The sequence below is a fragment of the Hippocampus guttulatus genome, chromosome 6, assembly GCF_054856545.1.
Source record: "Hippocampus guttulatus isolate MCC_2025c chromosome 6, RoL_Hgut_1.0, whole genome shotgun sequence".
Classification (NCBI taxonomy): domain Eukaryota; kingdom Metazoa; phylum Chordata; class Actinopteri; order Syngnathiformes; family Syngnathidae; genus Hippocampus; species Hippocampus guttulatus.
In genome coordinates this window covers 6,896,187-6,921,489 of record NC_141266.1, presented here as the reverse complement: position 1 = coordinate 6,921,489, position 25,303 = coordinate 6,896,187, and the positions used below count along the sequence as shown (strand labels likewise).

Sequence of the window (25,303 nt, the reverse complement as noted above, 5' to 3'; positions counted from 1 at the left end):
ATTTTCCCATTACTTTTAAATTTACAGTTTTAAAGCATTGGTACTGACAAACAGATAATTATGGAGTCATTCAACATTTTATCAACAGCCAAAAATGTTTTCTTTCATTTCACATAGTTGTATTCAACAGTACAACAAATGTAGAACAATATAAAATAACAGTGACATACTAAAAATGGACCCCTCAGGAATAATGAACATACCTTAAACTGTAAACATAATACTTTTTGAGTTATGATCCGACATACAGCGTTAACGTCATTGTTACTTGCAAATGTATATGATCAAAAGTTGACACACTGACGCTTTCATCCTGTGACTGTGTGTTACTATGGCTTAGCTGCTAATTTTACGTGGGCAGGCTGTGCTCATGCTTTCCACTTCATCACTTGCGTGCTACTTGAAATTATTCAACGGGTTTGTTGCATTGCTTTGAGTTTGATGACATACCTTGCACAATGGCTTCATCCACTATTTCGCTCTGGAGCTCCTGCCACACGATCAGTGGGAAGGAACTTCTCATGAGTCATAGCTGCCCATCCGGTCTGCGTTTAGCTGCATGTCCGGTCGTTATTACTGTTGTTCCTATTACTTTGCTTAGTGCGTCTTTATTTTATTTATTTATTATTGTTTTTAAGATTCCGTTTACTTCATCTGGCAAACCAAATTTGGAAGGAAAAGCTGGACTCTCATTTCCGCCGCGTCTGATGGAGTAAATATGCTCACAGCTGGTCTCATAATATCACAATTTTCAATCATATAGTCACTCAGCCAGACTTATATTACCCGTTGGAAGTTAATCAACAAGGTGCGGGTTGGGGGCTTGGCTGGGGAAAAACAATGTTTTTTTTTTCTTTTGGTCTGTCTTCTGTGCGGCCTGGTACCAAATGGCCATTGGTTTGGGACCACTGTTCTATGACCTCCAGGAGACAAATGTGTGTTTTTATCCTCAAACAGGACCTATAGGCAAAGACCATTAGATCTTTAAACTTAGCATTAGAGCTGACTTGCTCTGTTCCTTTAGAAAAAAAACCCTGAAAGGCTTCCTTTATAGTACTCCTGCATAAAATAAGACAACATTTACCTGTAATGCACCATTATAAGACACTCCTATCTATGTTGTTTTCACAATAGTTTCAAGCAAAAATCTTACATCTAGAAATGAAATTGCTGTCATCATCTAACCAAACAAAGGCAGCGCTGTTCATACATGATGACTAAACTAATCCAGGTCAATGTGATAATGGAGCTAACAATTTCGACCATGAAATCAAAATAGATCTATGCTTAATAAGGAGTGTGATCTCAATTGGTAAGTCACCTACGATAAAGAGGGTTGATATACTGTAAAGATCCAAGATGCTTATAGATGTTTTTTCTCAGCGCTTTAAATGAATACTTTCTACTTTTGTCAGATTTCCCTCACTGATAATGATTACTGCAGAAAAATTGCTTGAATATCTTGTAAGAGCAACACCAATATCAGTTTTAAAAACAACTTAACCAGAGAGCAGATGGTCAAAAAATGTATAATGCTGATCCCCAAGTTGGGTTGATACCAACTACAAAGGATTTAACTTTTGTTTCCTTTTTACAAAAATTGCATTTTTTAAAGCAATGCTACTCCTACAGGTAACTGATGATGATTTTTAGTTATCATACATTTGCATATTAGGTTTATTATTTTACTTGAACTGTTTTGTTAACATACAGCTGCAGCTGTTGTGAAAGCACCATATAAATCAGGATTTATTGTATTGTATTGTATTAATGATGAATTTATTATGCTTGAAATGAAAAATTGATTATGCCTGCAATGAAGAACGCTTATCCTTTTAGTAAAGATATAATTATGCTTTTAATAAAGATATGCTCACATTTATAAGAAAGAATACTAAGTGCACTGTGTGACAGTTGAGGGACGCAACTACCTTTCCGAGAAAGTGGTTGGGAAGAGATAAAGTGAAAAGACAAAACAAGAGCAATGTCGGACGTGGATGGAGCTGTCAACACCAGCTGCAACCAACTTACGTAATTTTCACTCACATACACACACATAGTCAAGCAAGTTCAGTGTGTCTTCAACAGCCCTCAACCTTTAGGTTGGACACACCCATGTATTACATTGCCAATGAGAAATAAATGAGAGGTCGAGCAGGGAGATCCTTGGGTGACGTGCAGAGAAGTGAAACCTAACGCCAGTGTGTCCTCTCCTCATTGGGTCTTTATTATGAATGTCTATTTGATAACTCTGACAGTAACATAATGACACAACTGCTGTGTTTAATAAATGAGCAACAGTACATAAACTTGCCTCGCAATCCAACTTACCTGCTGCTCTGTAAAGGATCTTGGGTTCAAAGAAAATGCAGGGATTCTTATCAGCAATGCAGGACAGAAGCAACCCCTTGGCCTGCACTGGGCTACGAGGTACGACAACCTGCACACATAGATTGCATTGGTTTAAAGCCATGTTTAACACGAATAGTAGTACAAAGAGTGATTCTGCAATTGTCATCCTGTTATTATAGCCACACTTTGCTCTTACAACCATAAATATAGTACACAGTGATGGACCTGTTAAACCCCCTTTACCACTACTTGCCTCATCAATTGTACTCAATTAGTGACATGGTTGCTTGTCTGTATTTTTTTGCTGCCTCCCGGCTTCTCCTGAATATAATTTGTATATTAAATGCAGGTCAACCGGTTCGCATGTCGGCCTCACAGTGAAGAGGTGCAGGGTTCGATTCCGGCTTCGACCTTCATGTGTGGAATTTGCATGTTCTCTTCTTGCCTGCGTGTTTTCTCCAGGTACTCCGGTTTCCTCCCATATTCCGAAAACATGCGTGGTAGGTCAAAGGAGCACTTTAAATTGTCCCTAGCTGTGAGTGTGAGTGTGAGCGCGAATGGTTGTTGGTCTGTGTGTGCCCTGCGATTGGCTGGTAACCGGTTCAGGGTGTCTCCCGCCCACTGATCGAAGACAGCCAGGATAGGCTCCAGCATGACCCTCGTGAAGATAAGCGGATAAGAAAATGGATGGATGGATGGTTGGATGAAATGGAAAAGTACAATAGGTTTTGTTTTCACTCAAGACCTTATCGTGGTTTCAGTGCACAGCAAGAAATGCTTTAACTTTGAGTCAGTGGTCAAATCCAGCTTGTAAACTTTTTTGTACATATCTGAATCACATTTAAACTGCTTTGCAACCATACACTATATTTGTCATCCTGTCAATGTGTTTACAAGAGCAAGCTCAGTGTTGACAATGTGATTTGTTTGCTATGTTTGGCGCTTTTTATAACCTATTGTTGTAAAGAATTGTTCGCAGAGAGTTTAATTCCTGCAAAGAATCCAGACAGCCTGAGTGGAACCATTTTAAAGTTGTGTTCTGTATGACAAGAAGGAGCATGGAGGAAGGCAATTAAGTAGTAATTGCAAATATTTTGCTGAGGTCAATGCTTCACATACCACATGGGAATACCAAACGGGAAATGAAAAAACAAACGTAAAACTTGTTTAGATGTTTTTTTTTCATTGCCATTATGTCTACAAGTGAAGGGCTGGCATGAGAGAAATATGTGCTTTTCTGCTTAGGCTCCTGCAACAGCAATCCAAACACAGATAAGTGCAAGGGGGAAGAATGGTTAAAAATAGAAACTTTTTAACGCAACTAATTTTACAATTCTATCAACCATCCCCAGTTTAAAGCAACCGCAGCTATGCTTTGTGCGCTCTTTTCTGCTGCAGTGAATGCCTCGTAAATGAGAAAAGTTGTTTCTATTCTTAAAATGTGATACAGTGTCACTTGCATAACAATGTTCATTGACATTAGAGATAAAGTATTAAAACGTTCTGATTCGGTCCATTGTCTTTTGACTGATGGTTTTAACGCAGCTTTAAACTTTAAACTGCATTGCCATGACTCTGTGTTTCCTTCTGGCATTAAAAGTGTGAACAGCATTTCAGGTCAAAGCAACAACAAAACAACGATGACTAAAGCTAATCAACAGAGTGGTTGAACTCAGGGTGTTGCTAACCCTCAGATGAAGCTGGCTGGGCTGATTGTATGCACAAAGATTAACATTTATCAGCGTTGACCTTTGTTGGGAGACAACATGTTTTCTGCTTTCAGCGATGGTTACTCAAAGTGGATCTAACGGTTTGCTGTAAACTATATAGTCATTCTTTGGCCGTGGTTAAATAAGACACTTTCATGATGATCACATGAATGTTAAGAGGATGCCAGACAATGAAAGATTCTATTTTATCCTGTTACATCAATGTCATCAACACCATTTTTCAGGGTGTAATTCTTAGTGAAGAACAATTTACGGTACAGTATATGCAGTTTTAGTCAGAAGTTTAAATATTGCTGGCAACGCGCAGAATCCCCGCACCTCCAAAACCTCGAAAACACTGCTACTATAGACGGTAAACAATTATGCTTTGTGAGGGGAAAAAAAACCCCACTTTACATCAAACAAACCATGTCACTGCAACATTAACAGAAATATTTGAAATTGACGTAATTCTAAAAGAAGCTAGGCAACACTTGAAGGAAAAACATAATAATTGAGTGCACAATGATTACAATCAACTGAACTCACCCTTAACGGTTATGTAAATGAACATCTGCAAATGCTTTCTCGTTCCTACGGAACTTATCAAAGTGTGCATAGGATTCAAGTGTACGTAGGCACGATATCGGGAGAAAAAAAAGCATCCAAAAAAAACTTAGGTCATTTTCCCTTGATAAGTCCCTCAATTTGGGAACATGCAGGTACTGCCCTTGACATGGTCAAATCTATCCATACATGGTCAATGCAAGAGCAGTACCTGAAAATGAATGAGCCATGCTTGCCAACACTTTGTGAAAGGTGAATCATGACGGGGGTGGGGGGGAATGAACATCTAACACCAACCTCTGCTGCCCTAAAAGTTGGGGTTGGGGGCCACTGTGCTACTAAGGTAGTCTGGAGCCCTATCCCAGGCAAAAAGAAACAATCTATCTCTGAAATCTTAGACGGTGTACAAACAGATGTCTGAGAATGGTCTAATAATCCAGCGGAGCAGGAAACAGTGTCAGAGGTGGAGGCAGAGGAACGCACATCTCAATCCTCCTGAAAATACAGTACCTGAAACTGAAACTTCTGCTACTTAGTGAGTCCTCACAGAACATATGTATGCTCCAGTATTTACTATAAAACACCAAAACAAAGGCCCCATCAAGGGGGGCATAGACAAACGACCAGCCACACTCAAAAACACACCTACGGACAATTTTGTGTCTTCAGTCAACCTACCATGCATATTTTTGGAATGTGGGATGAAACCGGAGTACCCGGAGAAAAACTACACAGGCACAGGGAGACCATGCAAACTCCACAGTGGAAGGCCGGAGCCCCAGATTCAAACCCACAACCTCTTCATTGTGAGGCGGACCAGCTAACCAGTTTATTAATTCATTACAATTGGTTTAAATGAATCCAACTATTACAAGCTACGATAGGCAACATCACAATTCAGTTAAAAGAGCAATTATAGGACCAGCTAGCTACACATTTTTGGCACCAACAGAAGAAAACTGCATGAACGTGTGTGCAAGCCTGCGTGTGCAAAGAGAAATTTTAGAAATGATGAGGTGGAAAATAAATTATAAAACAGATGAAGCTAAAAATGATAACTGGTAGTTTGTCTTAGAAATATTACTTGTGTGGGTTATTTTCTTGACAGAAATGTATTGTTGTGGTCTCGTTTGATTTTGGATAGCTTAAAAAAAAAGCTTAATTGAATAGAGCAGAGCAGTGACCACATCTGCAACTTGTAACTTGGTATTTTTCTCTATTGGCGAGCTTCACTTGAGTGAAGCTTCATTTAAAGTATAATAGTGGTACAGAAAATGGCTGAACGGATGTGACGTCAATGATCATGTGACAAAAAAATGATACAACACAGAAGGTGAAGAGTTCTGTTGAAGGCTGCTTGTGCTATTCTAGATTTACATCTGATTAAAGACAAAGTTTGATTGGATAACTCACAGTTCTTGTTTTCGGTCTAACAGTGACATGTTGTTGTCATTTTATAAATATTGTTCCGTATTATGATCCATGATATAATCGGTACTAGAAGCATCTTCCTAAAATATTTGAGGACAAGCTGAAACCATGCTGACATGTCATCACCCTCCAGAGTGTTCCATGCTGGTACCAACATGGAGAATGGAGTGGAAGGAAAATGCACAAAAGAATCACTTCTCTGGGTTATTTATTAAAGGCCAATAATGACAGACTGGCAAGTGGCTTTTTTTTTCAACTTTTACTGTGGTTCCCATTATTAGTGTGTTGCAACGGCTTATATAAAACAGATACTTCCAGAACATATGTAATGGATAATATAAACACTGCAGCACACTATGAGCTCTGTGTGATGTACTGTATGAAGTAAGCACGCCACTTACTCAAATTTACAGCTGCACAGCAAGGCACTTTGTTTGCGCGCACGGTTGTCGGTAAATTGGGATGCTGTATTAGAAGCCTGCAATGTTAATAAACATTTTCAATGAGCCTCCAATTGGGAGGGTTTTCTTCTGTGAAAAATGAAAATCTAACACTGTATTTCATAACATTCAAATGAATACTGCTCCATACCTTTTAAATGCATTGTTTACTGCACTTTTTATTTACTACTCTTAAAACAGTTTTAATTCAGCAGTCACTCTGATTTCTCTACAAGGGTGCAGCTATGGAATATTTTCAGTATCTGAGTGTCCTATTGAAAATCCTATTGGATAATCCAGTATTTGGAAAAAATAGATTTTTGCTTTGTTGAAAAACAATTGGGAACACACAACAGAAAAGACATTTCAATTGGTAACGAAATACAGATTGGGTTTCCTTCTTTTTTAGATACGCCCCCCCCCCCCAGATTGTACATAAATGCAAACTGTATTTTCTCATCTAGAAACACTTCCAGTGAAACAATTTCAAATACTATTAAAAAAGACATAAAACACAAATACAAGTCATTTCAAACTGAGTATTTCTGGAAAAATATAAGTCGTTAATTAAAGGAAGGCCTGTTTAATTTTACACGTGGCTTGTTTGGTAGTAATTTAATTAGTTTAGCTTGGAAAAATACATAAGAGCTGAAAATAATGATCTAGTTCACTTTTATGGCAACGTTGTCAACATGTCCAGGCTAGGTCCAACGAAATGTAACTTGTGTGATTTACTGCTGGACAATAGACATTGTACCAGGAGGACACACAGAAAAACGCCATATTGCATTGCAAAAATGTACAAGGGGGTAACTAAAAATCGCAAAAAAGGCATGGCATGTTATTCCACAATTTTTACAAAAAGTGTACTTACACAAGTCTAGCCCCCGTGTGCACAAGAAGGCAGGCAGGCACGCACAACAACTGGTGATTTACAGTTGACATTAAAAACAAATGCCCTGCCAAGTATTTTTAACAAACAAGAAATGGGAGATGAGCTTCACCGCGCGAGGGAGGATGTGGTTTCTCCCTTTGCGATCCCCGGCAGGCACAAGCAGCGGCGTTGTGGATGTTATTTCCAAAATGCGATCGGAGTGCACAACAACATTAAAAAGCTCTCCAAAGCCCAAACTATTAAATTAATTATATTCAAGGAAACAACAAATCATCATCAACAATAAACTAATTTATATGGTCTGCGTCTGTCAAAAAAAGTCAATATGGACTTGTATATTGATACATGGGGTACAATCCGATTCAAGAACGGTACATTTTAGAGTGCAATGATTTGAAGTTTCCGACTTTGCGGTTCAAATCTGTTTTGGTCAAACCGATATAACAAAACCTTTTTTCAGTGTTGTATACCTCCAGTGTACTGGAGCACATTAGGCGCCAGTGCTCCATGATATTATATACATCAGCTAAGAGTGAACCGCACGTTTGCTACAAGTGACAATTTGACAATCAGTTAACTTGATTATGTTTTTATTTTCACCTTCCTCACTCCACAGCGCTGTTCTTAAATACATGTGACACCCCATATGAAGCCACATTATAGTCACGAGCATCCTGTACATGTCAACATTGCAATAAACTAGCAAAAAATTCGGCAGTGGTCCTACAGCCCTGGGTAACACACAGTATGTGCGCTGTGACACACTCAAAGTGCATCCCTTGATCGTTCTAATTCAATGAAAGTTCCTTGAGACAGTGAAAATCGGTGGAGCAAATTTCGACCTGAGGTACTCGAATTACTCAAGTACTTGTTTCAGCCCTACTCATACCTAAACACAGAATTCAACAGGTTTCACAAAATAATACAGAGTCAAATGGAGGCATTTGAGAGAGCACGGCAAAGTTAAACATATGTCTGTCAAGTTTAAAACAGAAAGAACAACCGTTACAAATATACAACAAAATAGAAATAGATTTAATTCGGAAACCGTAGGGTGCTTGCTGTATGGCTAACCTTAATGCCAGGGCAGTGGGCAAAGAAAGCCTCCGGGCTTTGGGAATGGTAGAGGGATCCATGGCCGACACATCCCCAGGGAGCTCGAATGGTGAGGTTGCCACAATCAAACAAGTTGCCAGATCGGTAGCGGTACTTGGCAGCTTCATTGACAATCTACAAAGAGACAGATTTGTTAGTTCCATTCAAATTTGCTAGGTGACAGATTTAACCCGACGAATGGCACAGTTTTGGTAGCTGCAGCAGGAAAAGATAAGTTCTCTAAGTCTAAAAAGGTACATTGGAGTCAACTGCAAAGAGTTGTAAGAGGGAATACCTTTTGAAATTACCGGTACCTGGATTTCTGCATCAGTTGTAAAATTGATAAAAAGTTACAAAATTTGATATCTTTACATAAGTCACAATAAGACAAACACTGTCTTATTCTGGTTTGTCTGATCTAAGACAAACCAGGGAACACCATCTTTGTGCTTGCGGGCACCATATTGCCTCCAAGGAGCACATGAGTAGCCCACTGGACTGTTCTTATCGTAGCCCACCAGTTATGGGACATTGTGATTTCCTCGGAATGTTGGAAAAGTGATCATCAAAATGTACACACTTGCATATTATTACTGAGTATCCATCCATTCTCTGGATCGTTTATCCTCACTAGGGTGGTGGTTATGCTAAAGCCTATCGTTATCATGAAGTTAATTATCGATAAGAACTTCATTTTTGACATAATCAGTGTCTTCACATCGATCAATATCCATCTATCCATCCATTTTCTGATCCGCTTATCCTCACAAGGGTCGAGGGGACAGGCTGGAGTCGATCCCTGATGGTGTTGCCAGCCAATCGCAGGGCTCACAGAGACGAACAACCATCCGCGCTCAGACTCAAATTCCACCCATCAGGGCCGGAGCCGGAATCAAATCCTGCACCTCTGCACTGTGAGGCCGACGTGCTAACCACTCGTCCACCAGACCGTCCTAGAGTAATATAAATCAACAACAACTTAACACGGTGAACAACTTTAAGGTTCAAGGTAACTTGAGAAAATACTGTAGGAGTGTATGGATATTAAAATACTAGCACTTCACATTTATCAGCACCCGAGAAATGACTCAATTTCAAAAAAGGTTGGTGACCCCTGGCTTAAAACCAGTACCACACAATTGTATTTTTCTATTGTTTTTATATTGAACACAAATATATGAATGCCACACTTCAGGTCAATGTAAATGAAAATAAAAAGATGAAAACAATTGTTTTTGTGGTATTAGTGTAATTGTTTGTGTTCTGACTTCGGTGAAGATCCGAGCACATTGTATTGCCAATTTATGCAGATATTTCATATTCCAAAGGGCTCACATATTTTCTTTTGCAACTCTACATACATAATTTGCCAGACAAATGATTTTGCAATGTGATTCATTGGGGAGAAGTAATGGTTAACGGGAACTATTCTCTGAATGACTGATTAATCGATTGAGAGATGGGAGATATATTCTATGTCAACATCGGCCTCAAAAATCATTGATGCATATTTTGTTGTCTGCATCTTTGACAGAGCGAGGACACATTTATCTTCTGGAGGACACACAGTAACATAACATACAATGGTTAAATCTGCCAAAACTAATTCATCTCCCCAAATGTTGTAGAACATAAAAACATTTGAGGGCTTTTCATAAAACACCCCCACTATGCTAAACATACTTACCAGAAGGACCATGTATGACCCAAGTAAAAAAAAAAAAAAAAAAAAAAAACACAACTAGGATGTTTCACTGTTGTGTTTGTGAAGCTAGTAATTATCCATTAACATTTATTCTTAATGTAAAATGAATGCTAGTTCACATTAGGTGGGAAGAGGGATGAGTTACCTATAATAGTTACCTGTATTACAATTACACAAATTAAAAATTCCCCCCCAAATTGTATTTCATAGTGTGTTGGTTCAAAGACCCTATAAAGTAAAAATGTCTTCCAAATATGACAAACCTCCGAATAAAATGCCAACTCTTATTACTAAAATTGCCAATTATATAAAATGAGGCTTTAAGACCATGAAAAAAAAAAAAATCAAAATCAAAAATCAGTGTATCCCTCCACTCTCAAATACTGTGGGGTTGTCCTCTGGCTGAATGCACTGAAACCACGCCCAGCTCATCTGTCAACTGTCAATGAAATAACACTACTAGTCTCGTCTAGAATCTTTCTTATGTCTAACATAACTAAATGTTTGAGCCACAAAAATATATCTGCTCAAAACCTCTGGTGGCTAGATTCCATCCCATCGGGTCATCAGGTGGCAGCCTGAAGCCCTAGTCCACAAGCCGACTGTAATGTCAGACTTTTTTTTTTTTTGCGCTTGCTCTTCTTATTTTTCTTTGTGACGTCTGTGCACTCACGGCCGATGAGGTGTTGGAAAGCAGGCACGCCGGCGCGAAGCCCTGCTCATAGGCTAGCTGTCAAATTGCATTTTTTTTAAATCTCCCCCCCGCCTCATTCTTCCGTCTTTCTCTGTATGATATGCACATGCTCAAGGCCAAAAATAAGGCGTGTTTTAAAGCGGCAACACCACGAACCTGAAGCCCCTGTCCACACGCTGGCTCATGCTCGGCATGCCATGCGTGCACTCACAGTGCACAGTGACAATGTCGCGCTCTCAACCAGCCACACCTGTGAACAACGTGAAGGGAAGTATTTTCGGATTCTTGGAAAAGCTAACTGCACGTTGCAATTGGCGGATAACCCAAATGCAAACCAAGTTGCTCCAGAGTTGCCTCACTCCCAACTCATCCGACAATTTGGTAACAAAGTAGGCTGTGCACAGCATAGAAATGGGGGCATCGTTATTTTTGTGCTGGGGCAATGGTCTCCTTCTGTATGTTTGTGAATTTGGTGCATCTCACAATTTGGTATCGAAAAGAGTAGACAAAATTTTAGACGAGTTAAAAGGAGGTCTATTATTCAGCGAAGGTGGTGTAACATGATTTTGGCGTATTTGATCGAAGCACAGGCAGACAAAGTCAAAGTCGGTGCTCTACAGACAAGTGTGGTGGATATCACGCAATTTCATTCATAATTAGACACCAGCGTGGAACAATCCCTCTGAATAATTGAAGAAATCAATTCATTGAACACATGATAATGATTATCAGTTTAAACATATTTTCAGTGCAGCCCCCATAACTTAACTATTAGTGCGAGGAACCCCAAAAGTTTCATACAGGGGGAAGACGTGTCCAATTGGCCATGTCACTTGCGCGGCCGAGGACATCATCTGCAAAGGGTGACCTTGCAGTTTACCTACCAATGTCATGCACAGACTCTAGTGAGTCTATGTGTTTCCGCATGTGAAGCAAGGCGTACTCAGGTGGACTACACTCCAACTGCCCTAGTGTTAAAGCAAATGAGGGATGCTGCCACAGTTGACTGGGAAAATTTCGACAACCAAGTACGACATAGTTCTACATCTTTGCACATGATTTCCATAATCATCTTCAAATATGTTTAATATATTTAGAAATATGCAGTACCTTTGAATTCACTCTACGGGTTCCTTAAATGGAACAGGAGGCTCCTGAGTTATCCTCGCAATGTATGCCTTCCTTCACTATTTATTCATGATTTAATATTGTTACCTGGTCAAAAGCAGGATAGATGTAGTCTGCAAACTGGATCTCAGCAATGGCTGTGGCTCCTGCAACAGCAACACCAATACCAAATCCCACAATCCCCTGTTCACAAAGTGGAGTGTTGAAGACTCGATCCTTCCCTGGGGTGACATTAATAGAAAAACATGTACATTGGGAACCAGCAAAAAAAGAGAACACTGGTGGACACATCACTTGGTTTGACCCAAATGGGTCAGTCTCTTTTTGACCCAAATTGGGTTATTTTTTTTTACCCAACTCTTTTTAGAGTGTGCCCTCAGGACTAGTTGCCAGTATAGACAAACAACAAGTCATTCTCAGATTCAGCCCTCTGGAGAATTTAGAGCAGGGGTGCCCAAACATTTTGGACCGAAGATCGACTTTTCGATCAACCAACCTCCTACAATCGACCCGTTACTGCGCACAAGCATGTACAGTACATACAAACACACGCCATGATGAGCAACAGCCTGACACGGAGGTATGCGACGCACTTTTGCAGCCTGTTAACAATTGTAGCTCACACGTACCATTTTAAAGTACTTCCCTCGGCCCTCTAGATTGCAGACTGCTGAGTGCTCACAACGTCCGGTGATGCAGGTCACGCCCCACCATAGGTTATACATTTACCTGCGTTATTTTATTTTTTTAATACTTTTTTGAAAATGAGACTCGTAGGATGATTAGGGTGCAGTGTACATTAACACAAAAAAATATATTAATAACATGCACAAAGGCACACAAATGGTTGTTTTTTTTTTTTTCCTCCTATACACCCCTCGCGATCGACTTGGGACTAGTCCGCAATCTACCGGTCAATCACGATCGACGTAATGGGCACCCCTGATTTAGAGTCATTAATGAGTACCCAGACAAAATCCACGTGAACCCGGTGGGGTACTTTCCAAACTCCACACAGAAAGTTCAGACCTGAGGTTCAAACGCGGAGCTGTGAGGCACTTTTAATCTGAAAAATACTGTATTGTAATTCCAAAATATTTGTATCACAAAGATAGACAATGGACCCCTGCTGTTCAAATGGCATGGACACACACACAAACACACACACACGCACAATATACACACATCTATATCTACATAATAACTATAATCATGTATATCATCATAAACAGTTAGATGAATTAATGCATACATAAACACCTGAATTAAGAACACAAATTATATCTCCAGCGATTAAAAAAATAGGTACCATATACGGTACAAATACACTGTTTCTTTATATTCACTATGTAACTGTAGATGTAACTACAATTTAAATCATTACTTGCAATTTAATTTCATTTGACTCTAGCACATAAAATGGCAATTTTATCAATAAAGTACACATGTATTGATAATGTCTTGAAATACACTCCCAAAAACGTAATACAGGCTTTTTGTATGTGGCAAACCTGTTTAGTGATACCAAGAATTTAAAATAAATAAATAAATCTGATGAAAAACAGATCCTATTTTTGCCAGCGATTCCATTTTCCCTTTCTCCACCCTGTAATTTAAAATGGAGCCTGAAGAATGTGTACTCTAAATTTGGATTAAGAATGTTATTTTTGCTTCCTCTTTATTTTTTTTTTCTGTGCAATGGTTTAAAATGTCCGACTCACCAGTTTTACTCATTAAATTCAATTAGGTAGGATCAGTATCACAAAACCAAAAGAAAATTGACTGTGATGACAATGGACTTTTCTGGACATCCCGCAGTGCTATGCTATATATGTGCCCGGTAATTTCCGTAGGCCTAGGTCAAACCTACTTTTTTACTTTTTCCTCTCTAGGTGGTGCGGCAGACCCGTTTTGTTTTCATTGTTTATGACAACGTTAAAAGACCACATTTTTCACCAGGGCCGATGATTGTGCTAAGTTTCAATCATAATAATTTCGACAAAAACAGCGGTCACCTAATAATGACAATAATATGTAATATAGTCACATATTTAGGTTAAGTCCAGCAACAGGTGGACCTGAAACATCATAGCTATATATTTAATGGTTGGTCAAATCTGTATTGCACAACCGTTTATAGGTGAAACAAAAAATGAAAATATCTCTACAACCTGATGTCCTCAGAAAAGAAATGAACTTTCGGCACGCATAAAGCCATCTCTGATTCAAATTTGCTCTTGACCAGTGTAACTAATCGATGATAAGAGGATGATAACGTGTTAGCATGTGCAACATGTGTTTGCAATTCAAGAGCGAGGGTATAGTGAATTGCATGCATGGTTCGCCCTGTTGCCTGGCAGCAAGAAGACTCTGGGTTCAAGGCATAATGTGCAGTAAAAGCATTCCCTCCCTGTGCTCAGCCAAGTTCTCTCCAGTTGCTCTGGCTTCTTCCTACGGTCCTAAACAATATGTTTGGCTAATTGAAAGTTCTCTGTGTGAATGTGTGCCCGCCATGTGATAGACTGGTGATCGGTGGTGACTCATGAGGAATCCTGCCTCAAAGGCTACATTTGCTGCTTTTGGCCAACGTGTAATACTCTTCTGGTTAAGCAATTTGTTAATTTGGATGTACCTGTATGCTTGGGGTCATTGTCATGCTGAAATATGACATTCCTTTTCAGTTTCAGCTGTCTAGCAGACATCTAAAGGATTTGGTCCAAAACTGACTCATACTTGGAACTGTTCATAAGTCACCTCGGCTTGACTGAAGCCCCTGTTTTAGTGTGAGGGGTTTTTGGGGGGGGGGGGGGGGGGGGGCTCGTCTTCTCTTGCAAAGGAAAAATATCAAAACAATTTCATTTATTTCATCAGCAATAGTCAATGGATGAATTCATTATCACTGAAAGAAAATGGGGAGTTCATTTATGCAAGGGGTTAGTCAACGTAAAATCCAAATATTTTTTCAACCTCCTAGAAAGGTACAGTATATGTTAAACTGCGATGTGAAAAGTTATCTGCCATAATGTTTAACTCTTAGAACTCACAGTTTGTACGCAAGTAGAAAGGTGCAAAGGCGATTCAGTACGTTTCTGGAATCTATGGATGTGCTAGTGATCAGCCAAGTTTCAATCGAAGGTACAGTGCTGCCTTGAGATACGCCTTTATTTCTGTCCTTGACCACACTTGTAACTTGTAACAAATAGCTCAAATCATTTTTTCCCCCACTGAAATGAAAGGAAATGCCATTCATCAGTTCCAGACACCCCCCTAAAAAGGGAATGTGTTTTTAGGGAGAGGGGAAAATATCTATATAATACTTTCTATAAAAACATTAAGTCATGGCATTAATACATGGAATTAAAAAGAAATCAACAGGTTTGATCACACTTTATTATACACTACTGCAATGCACCTTGTGCTGAACATTTTGGTGTGCACGCCTTGAGTACGTGGGGACAATACAAAACATATGAATACATTGTATTGGAGATTCAGCTCATCTCTTGGCTTCTCAGTTGAGCAATCAATACTCATTCATTGCAGAGGACACGGATCATGCTTGCGAATAATGTTATTCTGTCTGAATGTGTAGCCTGCTGCATGGTTTGCGTTGAGACAGATGCTAATTGTTAGCATGTGTGCGGCTGGTGTTTGCCTTTGCATTTAATGGGGCTTCCAACACACATCTTTGTTACTTTTAGTTTGAGATCTGATAGTGGAAATAAACAGCTTGTTTCTTTTTTGAAGAATATTTACTCATTATATTTGCCAAACTCCTGTTGACAGTGAAATGAGTTGAGTCACCTGCCACCATGTAGCACTTGTATCGCAAGTCGAAGCAAAAGCAACCGTCGCTCAGGTCACTCGTATCTCAAGGCACTCTGTAATTGGACTTTGTTGCAATTCAAGAAGTATAAATACTGTATTTAATGATATACTCTTATGCCAAATGTATGTCAGAGAAATTATTCATTTAAATTCCAATTCAACATTTGGTCACCGTGGTCAGATAACAATAATGCTTTCTATCTGCTTTCTATGAAACATAGCGACAACATGTCGTATGTAGTAGAAGCAGTACATTTACAGTATGTATATATATATATATATATATATATATATATATATATATATATATATAGAGAGAGAGAGAGAGAGAGAGAGAGAGAGAGAGAGAGAGAGAGAGAGAGAGAGAGAGAGGGGGCCAAAGGGGTCGGGTGCAATGTGAGCTGGGCAGCAGCCAAAGGCGGGGACCCTGGCGGTCTGATCCTCGGCTGCAGAATCTAGCTCTAGGGACGTGGAATGTCACCTCTCCGGCAGGGAAGGAGCCCGAGCTGGTGTGCGAGGTAGAGAAGTTCCGACTGGATATAGTCGGACTTGCCTCCACACATAGCCTGGGTTCTGGTACCAGTTCTCTCGAGAGGGGTTGGACTCTCTTCCACTCTGGAGTTGCTCACGGTGAGAGGCGCAGAGCAGGTGTGGGCATACTCATTGCCCCCCGGCTCAGTGCCTGTACATTGGGGTTCACACCGGTAGACGAGAGGGTTGCCTCCCTCCGCCTTCGGGTGGGGGGACGGGTCCTGACCGTTGTTTGTGCATATGCACCAAACAGCAGCTCAGCATACCCACCCTTTTGGAGTCCTTGGAGGGTGTGCTGGAGAGTACTCCTGCTGGGGACTCCCTTGTTCTGCTGGGGGACTTCAATGCTCACGTGGGCAATGACAGAGAGACCTGGATGGGCGTGATTGGGAGGAACGGCCCCCCCGATCAGAACTCGAGTGGTGTTTTGTTATTGGACTTCTGTGCTCTTCACGGATTGTCCATAACGAACACCTTGTTCAAACATAAGGGTGTCCATATGTGCACTTGGCACCAGGACACCCTAGGCCGCAGTTCGATGATTGACTTTGTGGTTGTATCATCGGATTTGCTGCCGCATGTTTTGGACACTCGGGTGAAGAGAAGGGCGGAGCTGTCAACTGATCACCACCTGGTGGTGAGTAGGCTCCGATGGTGGGGGAAGATGTCGGTCCGTCCTGGCAGACCCAAACGTATTGTGAGGGTTTGTTGGGAGTGTCTGGCAAAATCCCCTGTCAGAAAGAGTTTCAACTCCCACCTCCGGCAGAGCTTTTCCCATGTCCCGGGGGAGGCGGGGGACATTGAGTCCGAATGGACCATGTTCCGTGCCTCTATTGTTGAGGCGGCCAATCTGAGTTGTGGCCGTAAGGTGGTTGGTGCCTGTCGTGGCGGCAACCCTCGTACTCGCTGGTGGACACCAGCAGTAAGGGATGCCGTCAAGCTGAAGAAGGAGTCCTATTGGGCCTTTATGGCCTGTGGGACCCCAGAGGCAGTTGACGGGTATCGACTGGCTAAGCAGAACGCAGCTTCGGTGGTCGCCGAGGCAAAAACCGTGGGAAGAGTTCGGTGAGGCCATGGAAGCCGACTTCCGGACGGCTTCGAGGAAATTCTGGTCCACCATCCGACGTCTCAGGAGGGGGAAGCAGTGCACCACTAACACTGTGTACAGTGGGGATGGGGCGCTGCTGACTTCGACTCGGGACGTTGTGAACCGGTGGGCAGAGTACTTCGAAGACCTCCTCAAATCCACCAACACGCCTTCCTCGGAGGAAGCAGAGTCTGAGGATCCTGAGGTGGGCTCTCCCATCTCGGTGGTTGAAGTCACCGATGTGGTTAAAAAGCTCCTCGGTGGCAAGGCCCCAGGGGTGGATGAGATCCGCCCGGAGTTCCTCAAGGCTCTGGATGCTGTGGGGCTGTCCTGGTTGACACGCCTCTGCAGCATCACGTGGTCATCGGGGAGAGTGTCTCTGGATTGGCAGACCGGGGTGGTGGTCCCTCTTTTTAAAAAGGGGGGACCGGAGGGTGTGATCCAACTACAGAGGGATCACACTCCTCAGCCTCCCTGGTAAGGTCTATTCAGGGGTGCTGGAGAGGAGGGTCCGTCGGGAAGTCGAGCCTCAGATTGAGGAGGAGCAGTGTGGTTTTCGTCCTGGCCGTGGAACTGTGGACCAGCTCTACACCCTTAGCAGGGTCCTCGAGGGTACGTGGGAACTTGCCCAACCAGTCTACATGTGTTTTGTGGACTTGGAGAAGGCATTTGACCGTGTCCCTCGGGGGGTTCTGTGGGAGGTGCTTCGGGAGTATGGGGTACCGAGCCCCCTGATACGGGCTGTTCGGTCCCTATACAGCCAATGTCAGAGTTTGGTTCGCATTGCCGGCAAAAAGTCTGAATCGTTTCCAGTGAGAGTTGGACTCCGCCACGGCTGCCCTTTGTCGCAGATTCTGTTCATCACCTTTATGGACAGAATTTCTAGGCGCAGCCGAAGCGTTGAGGGGGTCCGTTTTGGGGGCCTCAGTATTGCATCTCTGCTTTTTGTAGATGATGTGGTACTCCTTCAAGCAGGACTCTCCAACTCTCACTGGAGCGTTTCGCAGCCGAGTGTGAAGCGATTGGGATGAGGATCAGCACCTCCAAATCTGAAACCATGGTCCTGTCGGAAAAGGTTGGAGTGCCCTCTCCGGGTCGGGGAGGAGATCTTGCCCCAAGTGGAGGAGTTTAAGTATCTATGGGTCTTGTTCACGAGTGAGGGCAGGAGGGAGCGAGAGATCGACAGGCGACAAGCGCACCGGTCGATCTACGTCCCAACCCTCATCTATGGTCACGAGCTATGGGTCGTGACCGAAAGAACGAGATCCCGGATACAAGCGGCCGAAATGAGTTTTCTCCGTAGGGTGTGCGGGCTCTCCCTTAGAGATAAGGTGAGAAGCTCGGTCATCCGGGAGGGGCTCAGAGTAGAGCCGCTTCTCCTCCACATCGAGAGGAGCCAGATGAGGTGGCTCGGGCATCTAATTAGGATGCCTCCTGGACGCCTCCCTGGTGAGGTGTTCCGGGCATGTCCCACTGGCAGGAGACCCCGAGGACGACCCAGGACACGCTGGAGAGACTATGTCACCCAGCTGGCATGGGAACGCCTCGGGATCCGCCAGGAAGAGCTCGAAGAAGTGGCTGGGGAGAGGGAAGTCTGGACTTCCCTCCTAAAGCTGCTGCCCCCGCGACCCGACCCCGGATAAGCGGTGGAAGATGGATGGATGGAGAGAGAGAGAGAGAGAGAGAGAGAGAGAGGATATATAGAGGTAGAGGACCCGAGCTGAATGAGGGACGGACACCACCCGAGGGGTGAGACGAGGATTTTATATATATACAGTATATATATATATATATATTTATATTCCTTTTTTGGGGGGGGCTGGGGGGTGAGAAGGGGTGATCCAAAAAGGCGGTGGTGGAGAGCCGAGATGACAACATCATAAAAGCCATTCATATAGTGCGTGCCCTGCATTAACCTCTTTCCTGTGTACTTGCTGCAGGTGGGAGAGGTGTGCTTCTTCCCTTTCACTAGTGAGAGGGATAAAAAGAGCTTTGTGCTCGTCACTGTACACAAGGATGAGATGGAAAATAATGATCACTCTCCAAAAGGTCAACATTTCTGACGTCAATGAAAACAAAGGCAAAGCCAGCCACTGTGCAATTGATTTGAGACTCCACATTATCAAAACACAAAACAAAAACAAAACCAAGGCAAACACACCAAAATCAGCTGAAAATAGGTGGAAGACAGTTGAGTATGGTTTGAGACTGTCATTACATAAGAGAATAGGATAAATCAGCAGAAGTGTTGCTATTTGGAGACGAGATTTGAGTTGTGGATTTAAAGAACAGAGAAGAAAAAAAACTATTTTAGCTAAAAATAAATAGAAAAGAAACACCCATGAGGTATACCGCCATGCATGTGATCCTTTATGACGCTACTGCTGCCGTGTTATAAGTTCTAGCTGTTTATGCAGTCAGATCTGAAAGGGATCCACCATACTACTTTAATGGGTTTCTTGATAAAAGAACAACATAAGGAAAAAGAAACATACTTAACTGCAATTTTACAATTGTTCGTGTCTAATACCATATTTAAAAGTGTTTGTATCATACAGGATAAACACAACCAAATTCCAAAAGCACCTGTTTAAGTGATGCACACCGAATTCAGAAGGCACAGGCAACTGGACATTTGAGCTGAGCTGAACTGAGCCCTTCATGGAACATCTACAGGAGCTATACTCACTGTTGATTGACAGACCTCAAGCTTGTTTCAACAGTTGCTGTAGAAACGTGCAATGCAACAGTCAAGTGACAACTCCAGTCACAGGCTTGGCAATTGCTTCTTCTCTGCTCATCTGTCCTTTCCCTTAAGCACCTTCAAATGCACACATGTGGACAAATACTACATACCAGAACTAGATAACTGGTATGGATATATCACACTGGCATTCATTTTTTGGTTCCTGGTTATAAATGCACCCTCTGCCTCATTGTTATTATTCTACAACGCTTAATGCCTAAGATACTGTACGTCGGAATACAAATACTAAATCAAAAACTCCACAGTACTGCAGACCTTTCTCACAACTGACATTAAACTGATAGGAGCTGGAACACACATAAGAGGACCATGCAAGTCGTGATAACCATTGTAGTTTTGAAGATGTAATTGAAAGCCTGATGCTGTGGCAATTAATGTGGTTAATCATAGTATTTCAGTCATTGCTAAAACTGATTGTAGCTGCAGTACTTCGACATAACAGTTACAAGCGGTACAGTAATCAAAATGCATTAAGGAGTCGCCAGGATGTGTAAGCGCTGATAATGTCATGAATACAGGCAGAAACTTTAATACCACATAGAAAAAATTATCAGGTACATACAGTACCTATACTAAGGACGACATTGTTGTTGTTCATCAAGAATAATCACATATCAGCTTTCTTAGGCTACAATGATGAACTATTTGCAAAAGGGTCCTTTTGGTCCTCTAGGTGAACAGTGAACTCTTACTGGAGCCGCAGAGAGTTAGGTTGTTGGGGTTTCAAATACTCTGCCGCCACCTTATGGTAAAGTAATACAAGGCAGAGGAAAAAAAGTGGCTTGATTTTAGAGTTTAAAATCAAGCCGCTTGTCATCGGCAGCTTTGTGTAAAATTTACACAGTGAAGAATTGGATGAATATTGACCAGTTTTGAACTTACCATATTTGTCTCTAAGACCCACTGTGCATCGAAACACTCCACCAAAGGCCACATCTTCTCCAAAGATGACTGCAAATACACAGCGCACAGTTAAACTTTCCTGTGTATCATGGGTAAAAAACAGTGAATAGTCTTATAAAAATCTGATTACATTGCCAAAGAGAAATGGACCCACATTTATCAAAAAGGGGAAGTTAAGAAACCCTTAAATTTAATGACAAAGGCATAATGTGATGCTTTTGAAATAAATTTCACACACAAAAAAAAAACCTAAACAAAAAATAAGCAGAGGAAGAAAAATGAAACAAGCAATTTCTGAACCAGTACATTTCAACTTTTGTTCAACTGTTCTTCAGCTAGTAATTTCTCAACAATTTTGACACTGACTCAAACGTGATGATTCTAAGAGTCACAAGCACAATCAGAATTGAGATGGCTACTCTTAGAAATGGTGAGTGCCGTACTTGACGAGAAATGTGCACACACCTTCTACATGAGTATTTGCACGCTATGAGAGTGAATGTTAATATACTCCGATTTATTTAGCTCACATCTGACAAGCTGTGCCATTATTTGGAATTTCACTACAAGTGTCAACAAGTTACTCCCACGAAACATGTTGCTATGGATATTAAACGTTATTAATGCTGCTAAGCGATAAAAAAACTGTGTGATTAATTAATTAGCGTCTGTAATTAATTAATCTATATTTTAATTTCATCTAAAAATGACTGAGAAAACCCCTATTTTCATTTTAAATTCATTACATTATTGAGGCAGATCAAAAGATAAAAGAAAAAGTGGCATTATAAAGTATTTTATTGTTTTTCAGCAGACTTGGACAGATGCATTCCTAGCCATTTACTTTCTGCTGTATTTGAGACTAGTCAAAGTCCTACCTGCAACCTTTAGTTTCGACCACAAGGGGGAATATCACTGTTTTGTTTGTTTTTGTAAATCTCCAAAGAATTACAAAATAAAAATAAAATAGAACATCAGGTCTTTAAAAAGTGCTCAGTAAGAACAATTTTCTGAGCAATACAAGTGCTCAACACTGAACTTGCTTCAGATAATAAACAATAAATAAAATAGACCCTTAAATCACAGTGCTGTAAGTTAGCACTTCAGAAATAACACTGTTCATCATGACAAACTAAAAGTGCTGAAATAAAAATCAATCACTTCGAGTAGTCTACAGAGGACACATCAACTATGCCTCATACGTGGGGTGTTCTCGAGTTTAGTTTGCCGAAGAGCTTTGCTATGTATGGTTCGCTCGCTATATTGCTAACGCTTTTAGTGCTAACGTTAGCTGTGGCTGCACTCGCGACTGGGTGCTTTGCATTGATGTGGGAGGCTAAATTTGAGCTGCTTCGGTGGTATGCAAACTCCTTCTTACAAATTAGGCACAACAATCTACCTTCATCAATTGTGTCGTCAGGGTGTTTTTGGAATGAAATTTTTCAATTCATTGTGCCGAGAACTCTTACATCCTGCTCCATTTTGACCTCTCCACTCCTCACCGCGGTTTATTAAGCCCGCCCAACTTTGATGCTAAACAAGCCCCAACATAATGACAGCCAATCAATGTCCGCTTCAGGCTGTGACTGACAATTGTTTCCCCACCCTCAGCAACTCGAACACAGGAAGCCAACACATAAAAAGGGCTATTACAAAAAGGCTACCCACCTACAGAAACAATAAAGGCAGAGATTAAAATTTAGATTAATGCGATTAAAAAAAATAACGCGCTAAATGTGATGTAATTAATTAATTGCAATTAACGCTATAATTTCACACCTCTAAACGTTATATTCTCAGATTTCTGAATGTAACAGTAGAATACGTAATGTTTTGTCAAAAATGTTATTAAGTAAACAGAAGTGTTTGGCTGACTTCTTCTTTCGCACAAAAACGACTATACTCGATTATAATACGATGTATGACAGGGGTGCCCATTACGTCGATCGCGATCGACCAGTAGATCAAGGACTGGTCCCAAGTCGATCCGAGGGGTGTAGAGGGGGGGAAAAATGTGTGTCTCTGTGCATGTTAGTAATATATATTTTTGTGTTAATGCACACTGCACCCTAATCATTCTATCAGTCTCACTTACACAAAAAGTATTTAAAAAAGAAAAGAAAAGAAAGCAGGTAATCTTTAACCTATGGTGACGTGTGACTGCGTCACCAGAAGTTGTTAGTGCTCAGCAGTCTGCAGTTGCAGCTTGTGATCAGAGTTGTTGCGCAATATCTTTTATCGTTGTCATTATTCTCATTCAGAGTTTATTTTGTACAATCACACTGGGGGAAAGAATGGGAATATGGCGGGCCGAGAGAAGCATTTAAAAACGGTACGCGTGAGCTACGATCGTTAACAGGCTGTTAAGTGCGTCGCATGCCTCAGCATCAGGCTATTGCTCATCATGGCATGTGTGTCTACATGCGTGTGCGTGCGTGTGCGCGCGTGCGCGGTAACGGGTCGATCAGGTGGGGGTTGGTTGATCGAAAAGTAGATCTTCGGTAAAAAAAGTTTGGGCACCCCTGATGTATGAAAACAAATGAATACAACATATTGTTTTAACAAAGTACCTGCTGTAGGGTCACTGGAAAGAGTGTTGTCCAAGGCGCTTGTAATAGACTGGAACAAATTCATCTTCTGGGTTGGCCCTATAATAATGTACAAAAAATACAAATAAACAGGACAAAAAATACTTAATAGTAATACAGTACTTGCATAAGCAATATGTTACTAGTGATTGCGTCTGATCAAAAGTTGGAAGACTTAAATAAAACCTGCCAGATTTCGACAAATTAAATATAATTAAATACAATAATTGTTTTGGCCCTCCTGAGCATGCAATGCTTCACTCCAACCGGTCGGAAATTCAGAGCGTTGTTCAAATGTGCCAATTGGTTATTCAGAGTTCCCCGAAAAAGGAATGCCGGAGCCCAGTGCTTCATATGGAAATACGTCAAGCTCGACCTTGTGACTGGTTTATAACATAGGCTGCATTTGGAAATGAATGGGAGGAGAGTATGCTCTGTCTCGCCGAACACACACACTGTGCCGTTAGTGCGTTAGAATGGATTTCTGAACGCAGCCCGTGTTGACGAAAGCAAAAAAGCTTGTGTGAGACTAAACTTCCGCTTCTGACAATGGAAATGTTTGTCGTTTTAGTTTAAAATGGCTGACCTTAACTAGAAATCTGAGTCGCATTGTGGCCAAAGGTATAATAATGGTGGGTTATTGCGTCGTTTGGCCGTGTAAATCCTTGTTGTGGCGTAAGGAAGAGCATGCTAAACTAGCAGTATATTACACATAAGTTGCCATGACTACTACTGCTTCTTCGAATTCTCAACTCAGCTCAACTGTATTTATAGAGCACTTTCAAACAGCCATCGCTGCATACAAAGTGCTGTACATGGAACAACTAACATATACAACAGTAAAGCAACAATTCGGTAACAAAGACGGTAGAAAGCACCGAACAGCAAAACCAAGAACAAATCTGAGTCATGCTGAGTAAAATGCTAAAGAATACAAGTGAGTTTTGAGGCGGGTTTTAAAGATGGGCAGTGAGGAGGCTTCTTTCTATTTTCTTTTGGCAGTTGCCAAATACTTTGGCAACAACTTCTTTTTGCATGCAAAAGGTGGGGCATGACTACTACTACTACTACTATTTTTTCTTGTTCTGCTTCTCCTTCTTCCATTTCCTCTTGTAGTTATTTTGGCAGTTTGCAACTACTTTTGATGCATTAGCGCCACCTTCTGCCCTCTGGTGGCAATGCACCAAAAGCATTTGCCAGAGCCAATAGAGAGTCACTATGATTAGGGAACAGGGACTTTGGGTCCCAGTCTAAGCTCTAATTTTAATACAGAAAAGTCTCATCTCATTATAAATTGCAGGACCAGCCAAACTATGAAAAAAAAAGATTTGGTTTGGTCAGACTGGGACTTGTCTCCATGCCAACAATACACAGACAGCCTGCAGGAAAAACCCCAAACGTCATTCACTGCTAGGAAGAATATTGTATGTTCATCTCTCTAATGAGGTACCTCAGGATTTTTTTTAAACTTTTTTTTTTCCATTTGGATATTTGTTATTCAGATGGTCCAGTTTGTGTGTCTCGTGGAAGGGCAGTGATGTCATGGTGACTGATAGCAGAAGTTGCAACTCATTCAAGTTTTG

The 25,303-nt window shown here is 41.3% G+C and overlaps 1 protein-coding gene across 1 annotated transcript in view; it reads right to left on the bottom strand.

Annotated features, from left to right (window-relative positions):
- bckdhb (branched chain keto acid dehydrogenase E1 subunit beta) overlaps positions 1-25,303 on the bottom strand; it is a 56,799-nt gene that overhangs the window by 29,465 nt on the left and 2,031 nt on the right. Inside the window, exons 2-6 of the mRNA XM_086112781.1 lie at positions 23,703-23,780; positions 21,112-21,180; positions 12,104-12,237; positions 8,469-8,624; positions 2,332-2,440 (exon numbers count right to left, since the gene is read on the bottom strand). Of these exons, the coding sequence (XP_085968907.1) occupies positions 2,332-2,440; positions 8,469-8,624; positions 12,104-12,237; positions 21,112-21,180; positions 23,703-23,780 (546 nt within the window). The remainder of the gene's footprint in view (positions 1-2,331; positions 2,441-8,468; positions 8,625-12,103; positions 12,238-21,111; positions 21,181-23,702; positions 23,781-25,303) is intronic.